This window comes from Thunnus albacares, chromosome 5 (genome assembly GCF_914725855.1).
Source record: "Thunnus albacares chromosome 5, fThuAlb1.1, whole genome shotgun sequence".
NCBI classification, from domain to species: Eukaryota; Metazoa; Chordata; class Actinopteri; order Scombriformes; family Scombridae; genus Thunnus; species Thunnus albacares.
The window spans coordinates 11,644,286-11,660,251 of record NC_058110.1 but is presented as its reverse complement, the minus strand read 5'-3'; the positions used below and the strand labels follow the sequence as shown (position 1 = coordinate 11,660,251).

General features: G+C 39.8%; 1 protein-coding gene across 5 annotated transcripts in view; it reads right to left on the bottom strand.

Annotated features, from left to right (window-relative positions):
- The window catches only part of sema3h (sema domain, immunoglobulin domain (Ig), short basic domain, secreted, (semaphorin) 3H), a 65,324-nt gene extending 53,900 nt beyond the window's left edge, over positions 1-11,424 (bottom strand). The window contains exons 1-4 of one of the 5 annotated variants that reach the window (XM_044351930.1): positions 11,111-11,424; positions 9,827-9,926; positions 9,336-9,577; positions 6,684-6,793 (exon numbers count right to left, since the gene is read on the bottom strand). In XM_044351930.1, the coding sequence (XP_044207865.1) occupies positions 6,684-6,783 (100 nt within the window). In that variant the 5' untranslated portion in view covers positions 6,784-6,793; positions 9,336-9,577; positions 9,827-9,926; positions 11,111-11,424. Of the gene's footprint in view, positions 1-6,683; positions 9,578-9,826; positions 9,927-10,030; positions 10,100-11,110 lie in introns of those variants that run through there. The other 4 variants (XM_044351932.1, XM_044351933.1, XM_044351931.1 and 1 more) reach the window with 4 other exon arrangements.
- Positions 11,425-15,966: the final 4,542 nt, after the last annotated feature.

Below are 15,966 nucleotides of genomic sequence, written 5' to 3'. Positions count from 1 at the left end.
GGTAAACTCGTTCGAGTTGCTCTTAGCACTGTTGATCCTGTCCGCTTCTGGCTTCCCGCTGACCAACAAGTCAAGTGTGACTTTGTGGATTAAATTCCCTCATGGAGCTAAAGTAGAAGGAATGCTGTCAGCAACATGTTCACACAAAGCTGAAAGAAAGAAACAACCCAAACAGACAAGGATAACTAAAACTTTTTCCAGCCAATATGACAAAAAAATATGAATATATTGGCCTCAGATCTTTAAAAGAGCTGTTGGCTTCTTTTTCTGGTTTCAGTTTTGCATTTATACTTAAATTTTCATAGAGTTCGACTTACAGAGAACAGTAGACTACAGTTAAATCCCCTGGTCACTTGTGCACAGCACCTGAGTACTATGAGTAAAACTTTTATTGCATTTCTTGAATGATATATAGGAAAGAAATGCTGATATACAGTAAGAACCAGGGAGGAGAGGTGAGAGACTCTGCTCTAGATTATTGACAGAAGGGCAGATTGGAGCAAATTAATACTTGAGGGAAATGGAAGAAATATGAAACTTGTGGGTTTTTTAGCTTAATTACAGGCTTCAGGCTAAAGATAGCCTCTGATATTAACGCCAGAAACCTCTCGAGGGTAAATTTACAGCATGTCCACTGTTGTCAGGGGCTGTTGTTGCCAAAGCAAGGGTGTAATTAGACTCCTTTCAGTGCCTCTGTCCAAAGAGAGCAGAAAACCCTCAAGCATCGAGACCCTTAACCAGGGCTTTTAATGTCCTAGGAAGGACTTAAAGTTTGGCTGCAAGAAAATTTAATGGAGTCCTTCATATATTCTGGGGTCTTTTCAAGAACCTGACAAGAATTAAACATGCAAACAACCTGAAAAATCAGGTCTCCTTTACGTGGAGGGCTTCCAGAGAAAACGTCTCCCTGACAGGAGTCTTTTCTGAAGTGCAGGACGAGCAAACAGCTGCGTTTGACTTGATTAGTGACAAGCAGTGGTAGCGTCACCGTTGGGGACTGCTTCCATTAAAATTAATAATGGAGAATAGCCTGATTCTGTGCCAGATAACCGTCCCAGTGAAATCCACATCTCAGCAACATCCCCAGCCCAGAGCCTGGAAAGCTCTGGCCTAGATAGAAACAGATCTGAAAGAATAAATGAATAATGAAATATCTCTTGATTTTTAATATCGCTGTGAAGGCTTTTGTGCTTTGTTAGAGCACAGAGGGATGAGAAAGGTGAGAAAGTGGAGAAAGAGGAGGAAGATGTGTAACATACAGTACCAGTCAAAAGTTTGGACACACCTTACTATTCACTTGAAAGAGGAAATGTGTCCAAACTTTTGACTGTACACCAAGAACCAGGTTTCTCCTCTGAAAACCACAACGAAACTGATCAAATATAATTACAGTAAGTAATTGTGAGAAGACATAATGCTGCATTCCTGTGATGATGGAAAGATGAAAGTTTCTACTTTTCTACATAAAATGAGAAGGAATGGCCTGTCAAGTTAATATTGATTTTAGTGTTGTTCACAAACCACAAAATACATCTTTAACTTCAGCAAAGCATTGCTTAAAAAGTTGCTAAATTGCTAGTTTAAGTTGTTAAATTAGATATTGCTAACAAATATTGCTCAAAGAAAGATTATTTTCTCAGGAAAAGAAACCACAAGGTCCTGTTTCTCTGAGCTCCGTCTTCAAATATAATTTATTCAATGTTTTCACAGTTCAAGAGTTCTTTGTCGCTGAAGGTACGTTTTAGCTAACTAACCCAAGATGCTGTAACAAGCCAGAACAGCAAATTTGTTGTGTTGACACAGACTACATAGACAGCTGCTGGTTTGTGTGTCTGTCGGCTTGTCTCTGTCACAGACGACGCTGCTACATAACATCCCTCTACTTTACTGAAAACAGCCAGCCTGTCTGGGTTTTGTATGAAAGCAGCTGTTTAGGATTCCTTGAATTTCTTCAGCATTTTTGTCAGTGTGGATCATTGGGCAACACCTACATTGTGTTTTAGAAATACTGATTTTCACCTTCATAAAAATAATGAACATACACAACATAAAGATAAAAACTGAAGTATTCAAGGATATATTGTAACTGCAGCTTTCATTTGTGCTACACATATGTTTCTCTGGAGAAACCTAAATTGATTTTTACAAACACGCATGAACAAACATGCATCTGGACGCTGATGAACTAATCTTCCTTGTATTATAACCAAGCAATTTGCATGCTAATAGCATGGAATTACTGAAAGGACTCATTTACATTTACATTACAATTCGGGCATTTGTCCAGGAAGAAACAGCAGGATCAGTTTGAATGCAATCAGAAGTACAGGGGTCAAAGGTCACAGCCGATGTCCTCAATCATACCAAACAAACTCATATGATTCAACTGAATATTCTCCAGTGACTGTTTAACATTAAATGTCTACAGCAAAGCAATTTACTAAGTGAATGCTGTATGAATAAAACATGATTCTGAATCCTCTCCTACTCTGCATGTGAGGAAATAGATTCACACTGACTTAATAAATCTTCCAACCCTCCTCTGAAGCATTGATGGAGTTTTATTCTGTGATTGTAACGATTAATTCTCGTGTGACAGTTATGAGTTTGAAAGAAGTTGCAGATGTACGTACGACAGCAGCTATGGTGGCTGTGTGAGTTTGTGTGTACAGTATGTGTGTGCTGAGCACACAAAGGTAAAGGACTTCCTCAAAAATGTTACTGTAACATACTTGCATGTCTCTGCGTGTGTTTGTGTGTGTAACTTCAGTCATTTGAATGATCTTGCTTCTGTGTGGTTGTGTTTGTTCAGGTATACAGTGCTTGTGTGTGCGCAGGAACATGTCCCTTTTGTGTGTGTGTGTGTGTGGTACAGAAATGGTATCTCTAACTGCCATCTATCATTTAGAAAATCACACTAGCATTCAGTGAATGGCTGGGATAATGTACTCATTACACTCAAGTGTGTGTGTGTGTGTGTATGTGCATGTGTGTTTTAGTCCACTCCTGCATTTGGGCGACATGAAGTTTGAGTGAATTACTGGAATAATTTAGTCATTAAGAGCGAGATGTGGGGTTAGGAGGTAATCAGGCATGTGTTTAAGTATTTAAAGCTGTTTTTTTTTCAGACACATGAAGCTGTCTGGTCAGTCAGTCTGATTACGCTCCACCAATCAGGACAAAACTCTCAGGCAGTGAAAGGACTAACGGTGCTAAAATTGGAGTATTTTGGATTTTCAGATGGACAGTCTGGCTGTGATTTAAGTATAGCAAAACATTGCTCCCCCATGTGCATTGCATTGTGGGCCAAAAGCATCCATCTAAAGCAGAGATGCACTATGTACAAGCAAAGCCCAGTCAGAAACAGTTTGTAGTTCAGCTTCAGTCTGATGAGAACCTACCGTTCCAACTGTTGGGTTGAGTAAAATAGTTGACTGCTGCTGCCAGGTGAAATCATTCTGTCTCATTTTCAGCTTGATGGATTTCAGAGTTTCTCCAAGTGTGGTTTTGAACATGTTTCAAAAGCGTAGTGGCTGGAGTAGTTTCTCAGCCAGCAGAGGAAATTAAAATATGAAAATCATCTAAATTACTAGGTTTTTAGTCTGCAGAAGTGTACAGGCGCACAGCTGGTTTTCTTCCAATATCACACATAAATAAATGTTGCTACTATGGCAGCAAATGAGCACTGTTACAGTTTTGAGTCTGATTAGCATCTTTGCTTGCTAAATTGTTCCGTTTATAAAACATTAACAGGTAATTCAGGCTTCAGATTTTCTTTTTATTTATATTCTATTCTTTACTTGCACTTGTATATTAACAGGTTTACTGAATGACAATGATTAAAGCTGCATATACAGTATTCTCTATCATTTGGTTGGTAGATTCTAATATTAACTCGGTTTCATTTTTTTCATCTTTTCTTGTTGTCTATTTTTCTTGCTCTTCTCTATCATTATTTTGCTGCTGCAACACTCCCGTCAAATCACCAGGATGTGTTGGGTTTCTGCTTCATAGCTCTTTACAGAAGCCAATTTTCTTCAAGCGTGGGGTGAAATACTTCACTTAAATGTCAGACTCTGCTGCTTTTTCAATTAGTTTTTAGCTATGACTTACACAGATGAAGAAAAATCAAAGTGTACAGCGTCTCTGAACTGCCAAACAACCTTGGTGTCAAAGTGTTTAAGTGGAGCTGAGATCTTTTTCTAATTACAGTGATTCCATGGTGAAAATCTCCTCCATCTGTCTGTGAAAAACCTCAGTGGTGATGAGAAGGGGAGAACCACAGCATGAAGCTCCCACAGAGAGGGAGAAAACAGCACAAGCACACACACGGTGGTGAACATCAAAATCCCTCCACACATCACATCACACATTTTTTATTGTTTTCTTTCCAAAGGACGAGCATACCGGCCACTGTAGATATAAAACATACACAGTCACACACACACACACACACACACACACACACATAAACCTCTGCTGTTCAAAGGCATGAGGGTTCACTCAGCAGAATACACAACAAAGAGAAAGGTGGGCAGAGATCCTGGAACTGAAACAGCTCTATTTAAGTGCATGCACACGAGCTCATATCTTCAAAGTGACATAAACAGAACTACGCAGATGTGCACCAACACTCACACATACTTTCATGCACTCCAAACACACATGCAACCACATAAAGCACACGCACGTACTCAAGGACACACATGCACGGGCATACAGTCCATGAGTGCCTTTCCTCATGAAGACACACATACACACACGGGGCTACTTTAGTAGCTCTTCACACTTTCACATTCAGATTTCATTAGAGTTAAATTCCCACCTGGGAGAATCCAGCAAGGTTTTCCTTCTCCCTCTTGCTGTACTTTCTAGGTCACGATTGGTCGACTCCTGCTTTATCACATCTACTTCACAGACCCTTTGTGTTTTTGGCTTATGTAAGAACGTGTAATCACTTGGTTTCTTACTCTACAGTGTCTCTGGTAAACATGATTAAAGGGAGATGAGTTTATCTCGCTGTAACTAAAGGCCAGGATGCCCCAAAAAAGGCTTTTAATTATAAAGGTGATTCACCATAAATAGAGCTGAGAGGGCAAAAGATCGAAATACGAATCTGGTTTTAATTAGAAGATGCAGATCTTTGCTTTCTCATTACTTTTGACCGTCACGTTTGTTTGTTATCCTTAAACCACACAACATGGGTGAAAGTGTTAAATCCTCTCCTCCTGCATTGTAGGTGCAGACGGGTGGGGCTGAAGGCTTCAGCACAACTCAGAGAGCATCAAATACATTCTCTGTCAAACAAACACCATCGAATCTCGCTTCTTCTCTCAAGTGAGCCAAAACCCCTCACCCCTCTGCTGCGCCCACGAGGTTAAAACAAACGCCAACAACTATTAGAGGCTTGTGCAGCACCGTCGCACACGTTAAGGGGAGCCGTCGACTCCAATTCAACCATTCATCAACCCACTGACAGCACAGTCTGCGCTCTTGTTCAACGCTGGCATGTTGATTCAACAACATGTGTTTACGCAACATGCACACTGTGGCACAAGAGCTTGGAGAAAAAGACACTAGCGGAGCGATGAACGATTCAGCTTTCCACATCTGCATGCTTATTAAATAGCTGAAATGTCATATTTTAGTTTATAAGAGTTATGGCATTTCCTTTCCCCTTTTAAGGAGATTTTTGTTGTGCCTGTCTTCAGCTTTTTCCAGCAACCTCTGTATGGATTTGACAGTGGTGGACAGATCAGCCTGAGGCCAAGAAATGATCAATTTGGTGGTGATCTGGATCTGGGATTCCTGCCATCAGATAATTATTTCTTTGTTAGACATGCTGAAACCAATAGACATGGACACTTGATTGAAAATCCCGAGGGGGCGTTTGTGCTGTCAAGGAGTCAGTTTGTAACAGGGAGGATGTCTTTGGGTGTGAAGATGAATTGGTAAATTGTTTCCAAGATGATGGCGAGAGATTCCTATATAAAGTAAATCTAAAGGCAATACAATGGCTTCTTATATGCATTTGACAGCTTTCTTGCCGCTATCTTAAAACTATGAAAATAAGCCCCAAGTTATAATAAACTAGTCTTTCTTTAAGGTGTCTTATAAAGTTGACCACAGCTGTGAATATGCTGCAAGCATTTTTTAATTATATCATTTAGGTAAAACTCTATTTCTGACTTTACAACTGTGCTGGTGAGACTAAATTAGCACTTAAATGATGCCACCTATTAACAGACCTCACAGTAAGAGGAGAAAGTGAGATGGGCAGGAGTTTAAGACGAGTCTTTCACACCCAAACTAGATCATACAGGTGATTACAGACGCAGAGGAAGTGAGACAGTGTGGGAAAGAAAGACAAAACGGCAGATATAGACAGGTGGAGAGGTAAAAAGGCATATAATTATTATATATAATAAAGATATAATTGTGCTACACATATGGTTTAACAGTGTGTGGGCTTTAACAGAGGGAGGAAAGAAAGAAAAGTGAAAAATAAGAAGCTGTGTCTGATTTCGTCACCTGCGTCTGTGTGTGTGTGTGTGTGTGTGTGTGGTGTGTGTGGGTGGAAGAAGAGTGAAAGCGACAGATGTATTAGACAGTAAGAGTGATTAAAAACTTAAAACACTGGAAAGAAACTGAAAACAGGGAAGAAATGAAATGTTGTCTCTTACCAGAGTGTGTGAACTGCAGTCTTGGTTGAGATGCTCTCCATGCCCCCGTTAAGGTGGCCCCGAGGTGGGCTAGCAGGACCGCTGTCACCGGCCAACACATCTTCCTCCTCCTCCTCACACACAAACAAACACACACACTGAACTCGAGTGTGAGTGTCCAAACAGTTTGAGTCAAAAGCTCAGTGTTGTATTCAGGTTGTATTAGTTCTGCACACTTTTAGTCCAAAGTGTTGCACTGTTAAAAAACACAATCTGAATCAAATTACAGAGTAAGTCCAAGTCACAGAGATGCTGATCCAAACACCTCTTACAGTCCAAGTGGTGTGTAGGGCTTGAGAAAGTCCAGATCCTGAAAATAATTCACTGCTCCTTGCAAGGACAGCACTCACACACGCACTTTTACCATCTGTGTGTTTGTGTGTTTATGTGTTTTTTTTTAGTGTGTGTGGGCTTCAGAAATGGTAGGGAAAATGTATTCCAAGAAAAACTAAGTAGTCTCTCCGCTGCCTCCTCTCAGCTTGACAGCTCTCTTCTGTTCTGTCTCTCGTCCCAGCTCCTCTCCGCATGTGACTGCGCTCTCTCTCTCTCTCTCTTTAACCTCTCTCTCTCTAACCTCTCTCTCTCTCTTTCTCTGTCTCTCTCTCTCTCTCTCTAACCTCTCTCTCTCTCTTTCTCTGTCTCCCTGTCCGTGAGGCGGAGGGAACACAATCCCAAATCATTGTGGCCACCCTGCACACACACACACACAAATACAGACACACACACACAGCTATTCACTGGAGATCCTAGTTAACATGGAAATGATCATCTTTATTCTCATCTCTCTCTCTCTCTCATTTTCTCTTTCTCTCACTTCCTCTCTTCTCCTCCCTGCTTTTTCCATTTGCACTTACTCTCACACTCTTTTTCTTTTTAATGATAATAATAATAATAATGATAAAGTTCATTTATACAGCACTTTTCAAACCCAGTGATTACACAGAACTTTACACAATGATACAATAAAACAAACTAAGTAAAAAGTAAAAATGTAGATCATTTAGAAAGGCCAAAAATAAAGAAAAACTATGATTATAAAAAAATAATAAGAAGGACCACAAAACTTAAGCATACGCTATGACAAAGTCAGTGAGAACACACTATTTGTACCATTTACACCTCATGTATTTCTGACCAAACATACTGATTAACATACCATATTCAACCCCACACCAACCCCCCCCCTTTACCTGGTTCAAGGTGAGGATGGAAGAAACAGACACAAATCTGGGATAGGAAGCGTTTTCAGTGCTACAAATAAAAGGTGCGGTTCTGACAAATCAAACAAACAGAAAGGTTTGTTTGATTAGCGACAACCGCACCTTTATTTGTAGCATTGCAAACGCTTCCTATCCCACTCACCTTGAACTAGGTAAAGGGGGGGGGGGTGGTATGGGGTTGAATATGTTATGTTAATCACTATGTTTGTTTCTAGCAGGTCTCTTGGCAATAAAGTGAGAAATATTTAAGTGGGTTTTTTTTGTATTGTTGATGTTACTTTAAGTAAGAGTTGAGTTTTCCAACAGTTCAGCCAAATTAGCTGTTTGTTGTTTTCTTTTCATTTTTGTTAAACGTGATCTGGTGGCACGGTATTAATGATATAGTCTTGTGAGTCTGTTACTTATCGGCTTCGTTGACCGTCTGGCCAGGCCTCCACCACACACACACACACATGAACATGTATTAGCCAGTTTAAATGTAATTATGTAATATCAATGACAGTGGTTTTTCAGAGGCAGTTGAAAATTAATTACTGATGTTGCAAATCTGAGTTAGTCAGGCAGATCATTGACTTGAGGTGTCCCCCTTTGCCCCCCTTTTAATCTTACGTCATTAAAAGTAATGAGTGAGATCTTACGATCAATTCCACAACAAACCTTCACTTTCTCTATAAACCAAAGTCTCTCTCCTCTTTCTCATTATTTTCTCTGTTTCCTCTCCTAACCCAAATGCAATCATTAAAGCCTGCGCCTTCTTTCTTGCTCTGTTATTTTCATTAGATAGCTGCTCACTGGGGTACGGCAGCGAGGGCTGAATTTTTCACCAGCTCAAGTTCAATCACAGGCTAGCGGGGACAATTTATTCATTCTCTGGGATAAATAATGAATTTAGGTTGCGCGCAAATGAACAAGTACAGTATATACTCCCTCTAAGGATTTCTGATTCGTAAAAGATTTATTCTCCACACTTGTTTGCTATAGCATAATTAGTGGAGATCTTTTTTTTAATATGACCCAGCACTTAGTTAAATTATATGATTAAAAGTCCTGTAACCCGCTGTTTACACAACCTCACAACCGCTTTTAATTGGTTGAGAGCAAAGCTGGACAAACACGCTCGTTAATTAAGTTATCTAATCGTTCAACAAAAGAAGAAGTTAGAGACTCAATAAACCTCCTCCTGTGATGGCACTACGCCCATCTGGACTGACCTTGAGGAAGATGCTACTGAAGCTTCATGTTTTAATAATTAACATTAAATGTTTCAGTTGTTTTTAATCATTCGACAAAATGCTGTTCTGCAGCTCAGGAAAACCATCAACATAGCCTAAAGGCGGGATGTTTTTTTCATGATTTAATGAGCCAGTTGTCCTTATCCATCTTTACTGGTTACCTCTCATTGCTGTGGCGTCTGTGTTCAGGTCATCCCGGGATCGCCTGTCAATCAAACAGGGCAGGTAGTATCGTGACTCTGAATTTCCTGGTCCTGTAGGTCTTTTTCTGTATCAATTTTGCACGACAGACGACCTTTCAGAAGCTATAAAATCTAGGAACTACAAAAGTTCTTTAAAATTGTTGATGTTTGCTTTTCTCTTGTGTCCAAACGGCTGCGGGGATTCTACAGATTAGGAAAAACTGTAAAGGTTAGAAGTGTAAAAGTTCAGTTTAACGCAACATTTTGCACTTACACTTAACAAGGCAGGAAACAGCAGACAGCGAAGTCATCATTTAAACATGTGAGTCAATGAGTCACCATTCACTTCCTCTTGAATCATGTTCTTCAATCAACTGGATAATAACTAAGAATTGCAATTGTGTAAGATTCTTATAAATCTTTCATTTGATCTGTCAGCAACATCCTGTAGTACAAACTCAAGCACAAACCTCAGATACAGGTTCTTCTTGGGGGGGTTGAGGGGTCGGATCAACAGCCATCAAACCAAAAGGGGCTCATGTTGCTGAAGTTGCCATGGGCACCATATCCCTGAAGAAAAAAACAAGAGGTGACAGAGAGACACAGAAGCGGATGAAGCGCGGTATTGTCAGTTTGAAAATGTCACTTCCACCTTTGTCACTTGAAGCTCTCACCATAAAACCCACTTAGTAGGATCTTCTAAACTCTCGGGTCATTAAGACGAGATAATTTGAGGCTCCTCTTCAGCTGATCAGTCGGCCTCTTAATTACAAGTAATGACCGCCCAGCTAGCTTGAACACAAGGCCTCTGATTTCTCTTTGACATCAATTAGTCAATTAGCGTGTGAGCTCTGGCTGCTGAGATCGTTACTGGTCTCAGAACGTACCGCCGCCATTCTGTATAAACCACGTAGACACTCATACTCATTAACTCATGCACATTCCCTCTGTTTCATGAGTTGAGTGAGAATCCTCTCTCACAGTTAATGAGCGTTCATTGTAATGTTCTGTTCGTTTTGTTTCATGAGGTTTATGTAGGCTGATGTGAAACCTTGATGTCACTAATTCAAAGTGTCCATCATAGCTACACATGTCAGACTGATATATGACTGATATGACTAAGAGATATAAAGAGAAACCAGCGTCAATTCAGCTGTTTCTCAAAACATAAATTAGGTTTTTTTTTCAATACTAAAGATTCATGGATTGGAGGTCAAAACTGAAGCCTCTGTCAAGCAGGGAGGAAACAGAGACAGAGGATTATTTATTTCATATATCACAAGTTCCTCGTGAGTTTCACATACAAAGCAACAAGTGATTTATATGTAATGATTAGCTTGAGCCCACCCAACCTGGGTCCTTTAAAATATCATTTTAGGAAGATTTCGAACAATTAAAAGCTTCAAAATCCACTTAAAGTCATGTTTGATTTGAGCTGGGAGTGACAGCAACACCTCCTTCACAGACAGCATTGAAGCTGAAGCTGTATTTTTGTGCTTTAACATTTTTATCTTGCTTAATAAAGAGCTAACTGACGCAGTAGCTGTTTACAGCACATAAATAACGTATTACTTTAAAACAAAATATGAAATAGTCATAATTTGGGCCGGTGGTGAGACTATTACTGTAACAGTTAACTAATACAGAGGTGTTTGAGTGTAACTTAACTGTTTTTTCATATTTTCTAGTGTCACACTGAGGTCGTGAGAGACGTTTAGGTTAACCAAAAATACCCCCAACACATAAAATCGTACCAAAATCTTGTCATGGTCCGCGGCTCGTTGTGCATCTTAGTGGAGAACTGACTGGGAATCTCACAGGCGGGTTTGCACCACACAGGTAGGACACTGCTGCCATCTTACGTTTCTGCTCGCTGCTTACTTAATTGGGATCTCGTGCTTCTAAAACTTCAAAGTCCCGCGAGACTCTGCGGGGAGAACAATCTTCTAACGAGACTGGTTCGTAAATAAAGTGATCGGATTGAATTTAAAAGCTTTCAAAGATGAAGTTTTTTCCACGTCCAAACGTGAACGAAGGCTTTTTCCTGACAACACACAGCGTCAAAGAAAAAGACAGGCAACCGTTTTAAACTCTGATTGGCTGATTTGAGTCAATGCACCGATGATGTAATGACATATTTGTACCGCTAGAGCTCAGTGTGAGATTGTGTAAAATTTAGTATACTGTCCTTGTTGGAGAGAAAACATATACGTTACATCAAGTCAGACTATGTTTAAAGACATTTCAAAATATGTATCAACAAAAAATAACTGCAGCTGAATGTGAAAAATGATATTCATCAGCAGAATGTAAGCACTGAGTAAAAATGATTAAAAACGCTGCAGTTCAGCCCGGAGTTGCGACTGGTGCATCACAAGGTCTGTTAGAATTAATTTTTTGATACCAGCATCTCCTGAGTTAATCCGAGGTCTTAATTTATTCCTCCCATGACCCACTTTTGGCTCCCTACCTGCAGTGAATCACACAGGCCGAAACTAAGATTTCACTAAAGGTAACATATAGACATTTAGAGCTCCGAATTATATTTTGATATAATATTATTAACTACTACAATTACATATAACATTATATAAGATCTCTTATAAAGACTCGTCCTTGTAAAATAGCTTTTAATTGGAGTCTTTCTTTTTGTTTTGTTGTGTTACTCATTCATTTATACTCAATATTTTTCATTCTTTCTATTTCTTGATTGCATTGAACATATTCTAATTTGTAATTATACTGTGTATTTTCTGTTTTTATGTCTGTGAAGCACTTTGTAAACTTGTTTTTGAAAAGTGCTATATAAATAGAGGTTATTATGATTATTATGATTATTATGATTATTATTATATGATGATAATTAAAATCCTACAACATTCTCGCTCAAAATATTTTTAAAGAAAGAAAATATCTCTCTAATGACATATTAATCCACCCTATCGAAACTACTGACAAGCGTTTATGGGTCCAAGCAGTGAATTTAATTAGGTATATATGCTTTTAATCTCCTATAGTAATTAAAATACTTATGTTAAAAGTATTGGCCAATCAGGTTCAATCCCAGAAAATCGTTTGAATTTAAACTCTTAAACAGATGTGATGGAGTTTATGACAGGGTGGACTGGGTATTTTGGAGGGAGTGGGTCTGATGGTGGTGCGCGCACCCGTCATGATGTGTTGGAACCTTTTGTGTGGGGGCGCGGCTGACGGGAGCGCGCTTGGTGCTAAACAGCCAGAGGTGGATCCTCTGGTTTGCTCTGTGGTTGAGCAGTGAGGCCGATATGTAAACATTTTTAAACTGTTGATTCATGCGTCAAACTGTGGGAAGCACCAGCCGGTAGCGTTTCTTTTGAGCAAAATGTGTCATAGAGATAAACTCCTGTCCCGCCGCAGAATCAGACACAGACGGTGACTGGGCGTTGTGTTTCTGTGCTAAAAATAAAACTTTGGGAAACAACAGAATAGGTGGGTGTATGGATGACTCACAGTCATGGGGCAATCCTCGTCAGAGCCTTGGCTGGACCGTGTATGGTCAATGTGTAAAATTGTAGCCAGTTTCTTACAGGGATAGTCAGTAGTTGTGTCTATAATGTGAATTCCTGTATATTAAATGTTCATTTGCAATTTTCTGTCGTGGTCCCAGTGATATTTGTTGACAGAGTGTACTGGAGCAGCATCACATGACATGGTTAAGCTACGCCTGAATCAAAAAAGGTTATAAATGCAGCTGCAAGAACAATACTTTCCACTCATATCTTGGGATGTTTAATTTGAAAGGGAACTTTAATTCTTATAATTATTAATTCTGATTATATCTATTCTAATTAGGCTATCTGTTAACTCTCTCTGCTCTGTCATCTGTTTCATTCTGCGGATGTCTCTAATTTTTCACTCTGTATTGATGGTTATTTGAGGTGCTTTAACTGTGCGCTCCCTCATGCCTCCCGGCGCATGGAGAGCTGTTTTCTCTCCACATGGAGGTTTCTCATATGCAGCAGCCCCAGGCGCACCGTCACCGGGTGAGCTGCCGACATCATACCGAGGAGAAACATGACGCCGGGTCATTACGGTCGCTCAATCAGGAGTCCAGGTGTAGACCGAGGTAGGACATCTGCTGGCTCGGCTGCAGGGATCTCCTGTGCGATAAATTTGGAAATGAGCTGCAGTCAATGAATCGCTAAACGTCACGTTAGGACGTAATAGAAAACTGTTCGCGCCGATGCATTTTTGAAAGAGCAACGGCCGATGGGGAAACTCCAACAAATGCTGTAACTTCATGACTCACGTCAGTCACGGACAGACGCGTTTGTGGGGCTGACTCGGATGTTGCGGTCCAGCGAGAAAGTACACCAGACAGACAGAGACCAGTCCCACCAGTCCGTCCAAAGTCATCACCAAAGATCGTCTATTTTAAAGATGACTTGCACAAGGCGAGAGGCGTCACTCTCATTGTATCCTCTTTGCTGCAGCACACAGTGGACCTGTGGATTTAGTTTTTTTTCTCAGCACTTACTGATCAAAAATGCTTCCGTCTAAATGTTTAAACAGTCTATAAAGTCTCACCACACATAAAGTCACCACAAACAACATTAAGGCACACCTCTGTGGCTTTTATGTTGTACACTGGATCTATCATGCGTTTAGCATTCTTCATAAATTACATATTGCAAAAGCATTTGTATTTGTCTTTTGCACGAAGATGTTCTCTACAAAATATCTTATAAACGTTTGAGAAGTGGTGGCCAGTCAAGGAAGTCTTTTTTTTTTTTTTACCAGACCTTATTGGGACTGGAGTGTGAGAAACTGACTCAACTTAATGTTTTGTTTTGTTTCGTACTAGCTATTGAGTGTTGATCCAACACTAGTGTGACTGTGCCTCACTACATTGTCAACTGTGTGTTTCCCCAACTCATATGGGACCATACACACAATATAACTGAGATTTTGAAGGTGAAATTGGCTGCAGCACTCCAGTATCTAGCAGCCATTGGCGACATTGCACTTTAAGGTACTTCCTCATTGGTTTCAACCTCAAGCTGTGCTGCGTGATATATAGATGGATGTAACGAGGTGTGATGTCACTCAGTGGTTTGTAATGGAGCTGGTTTGAAGCCTCGAGTTGCCGGTTATGGTCAGTGCCAATTTTTCTGTTTGGAGGTACGACCGTCCAAATAAGGAGTGCGTGGTGTTGCCTTTCACACTCTGGAAACTTGCCCCACTACCCTGGACTTCACACTTTGGCTAAAATTAGCCACTTTAACTAAACTGTGTTAAAAGGGCAGGTATTATAGTCAAGGAACTTTAAACTTACTAAAATATTGCAAATAATGATAAGTATTTGCATTTCTGCATGCCAAAAGACCGATTGCACTGATCTAGAAAAAGACGAGCACACCAATTATTACACAGTGGGCAGATGCTATCAAGTCTTCCATTAGAAAAAATACTTATATATCAAAAGGAAAACAAGATGTGTTTGAAAAGGTTTGAGGACCATATTTATTACTTTTGTGACCTGTATGAACCTGATAAATGATCAAGAGGAAGAGGGATGAATTCTTCTTGATGTGAACCTTGACTAATATTTTGAGTGAGCTCCTGTGACAGTAACTGAGTGCAATCAATTAAACTGATAATCTATTTTCAAATTAGAAGTGTGTATTTTCTAGGAATTACTGATATAAAACAACTTATTCTTAGTGTTATATGTAGTTTTTGTTTGTCTTTTTACACAGCTTCACTCTTTTGTACCTATGTATTCACCAAGGCAACAAACAATAAATATATTATTTGAAAAATAATTTAGGGTTGAGCTGTTGTATTCAATTTATTCATTTCATATTTTTGAGATGATAAAAAGCAGAATTGATGACCCCACATGACCCCTAAAGTTGAGACAACATATATGTACATTAAAAATTAGTGGCCCCAACACTGATCCCTGGGAAACCCCACAAATTATTTAAGAGTGTTATCAGAAATGGTCATTACTTGTAGCAAAGAGCTCTCTGTCAGAGAGATAAGAGGCAAACCAGTTCAAAACATTTCCAGACACTACAATGTGTTCCTTCAGTCTGTGTAAAATAAATCTGTGAGCAACTGCATTAATGGCAAATCAAGTACCAAAACCAAAAGTTTATTGTCATCTAAATTTATAGTGTCAACTACTTTTACATTGTGTTAGGGTGAAAATGAAGAGTCATCATCAGTTTACAGAGAGTCATATAAGATAGATATTGAAAACCTTTTCTGTTATTTTTTTATTGATAGTACAGTACTAAGCTTCACAGGAAGAAGAAGCTGAGTGGCTTCTTCTTCTTGTGAAGCTGCAAACGTAATTACTGGACCACCGTGTTGCCCTTGTAGAGGAGAGAAGGAGGGTGACATAGGCTGAATTGGTGGATGGATGGATGAGACGAGATGAGAGAGAGAATTTCCTGAGAGAGGGAGGCGGGGGAGAGTCTGGACGGGAGGAAAAGAGATGGGAGAGGTTTATGGGGTAAAGGGGTAGAGGGGTTGGGATGGTTTGTCGGGTAGGGGTGAAAGAGAAGAGGTTGGGGAAGGGGGGCGGATAGGAAGGGAGAAAGGATGTCACTCATCTCTCCTT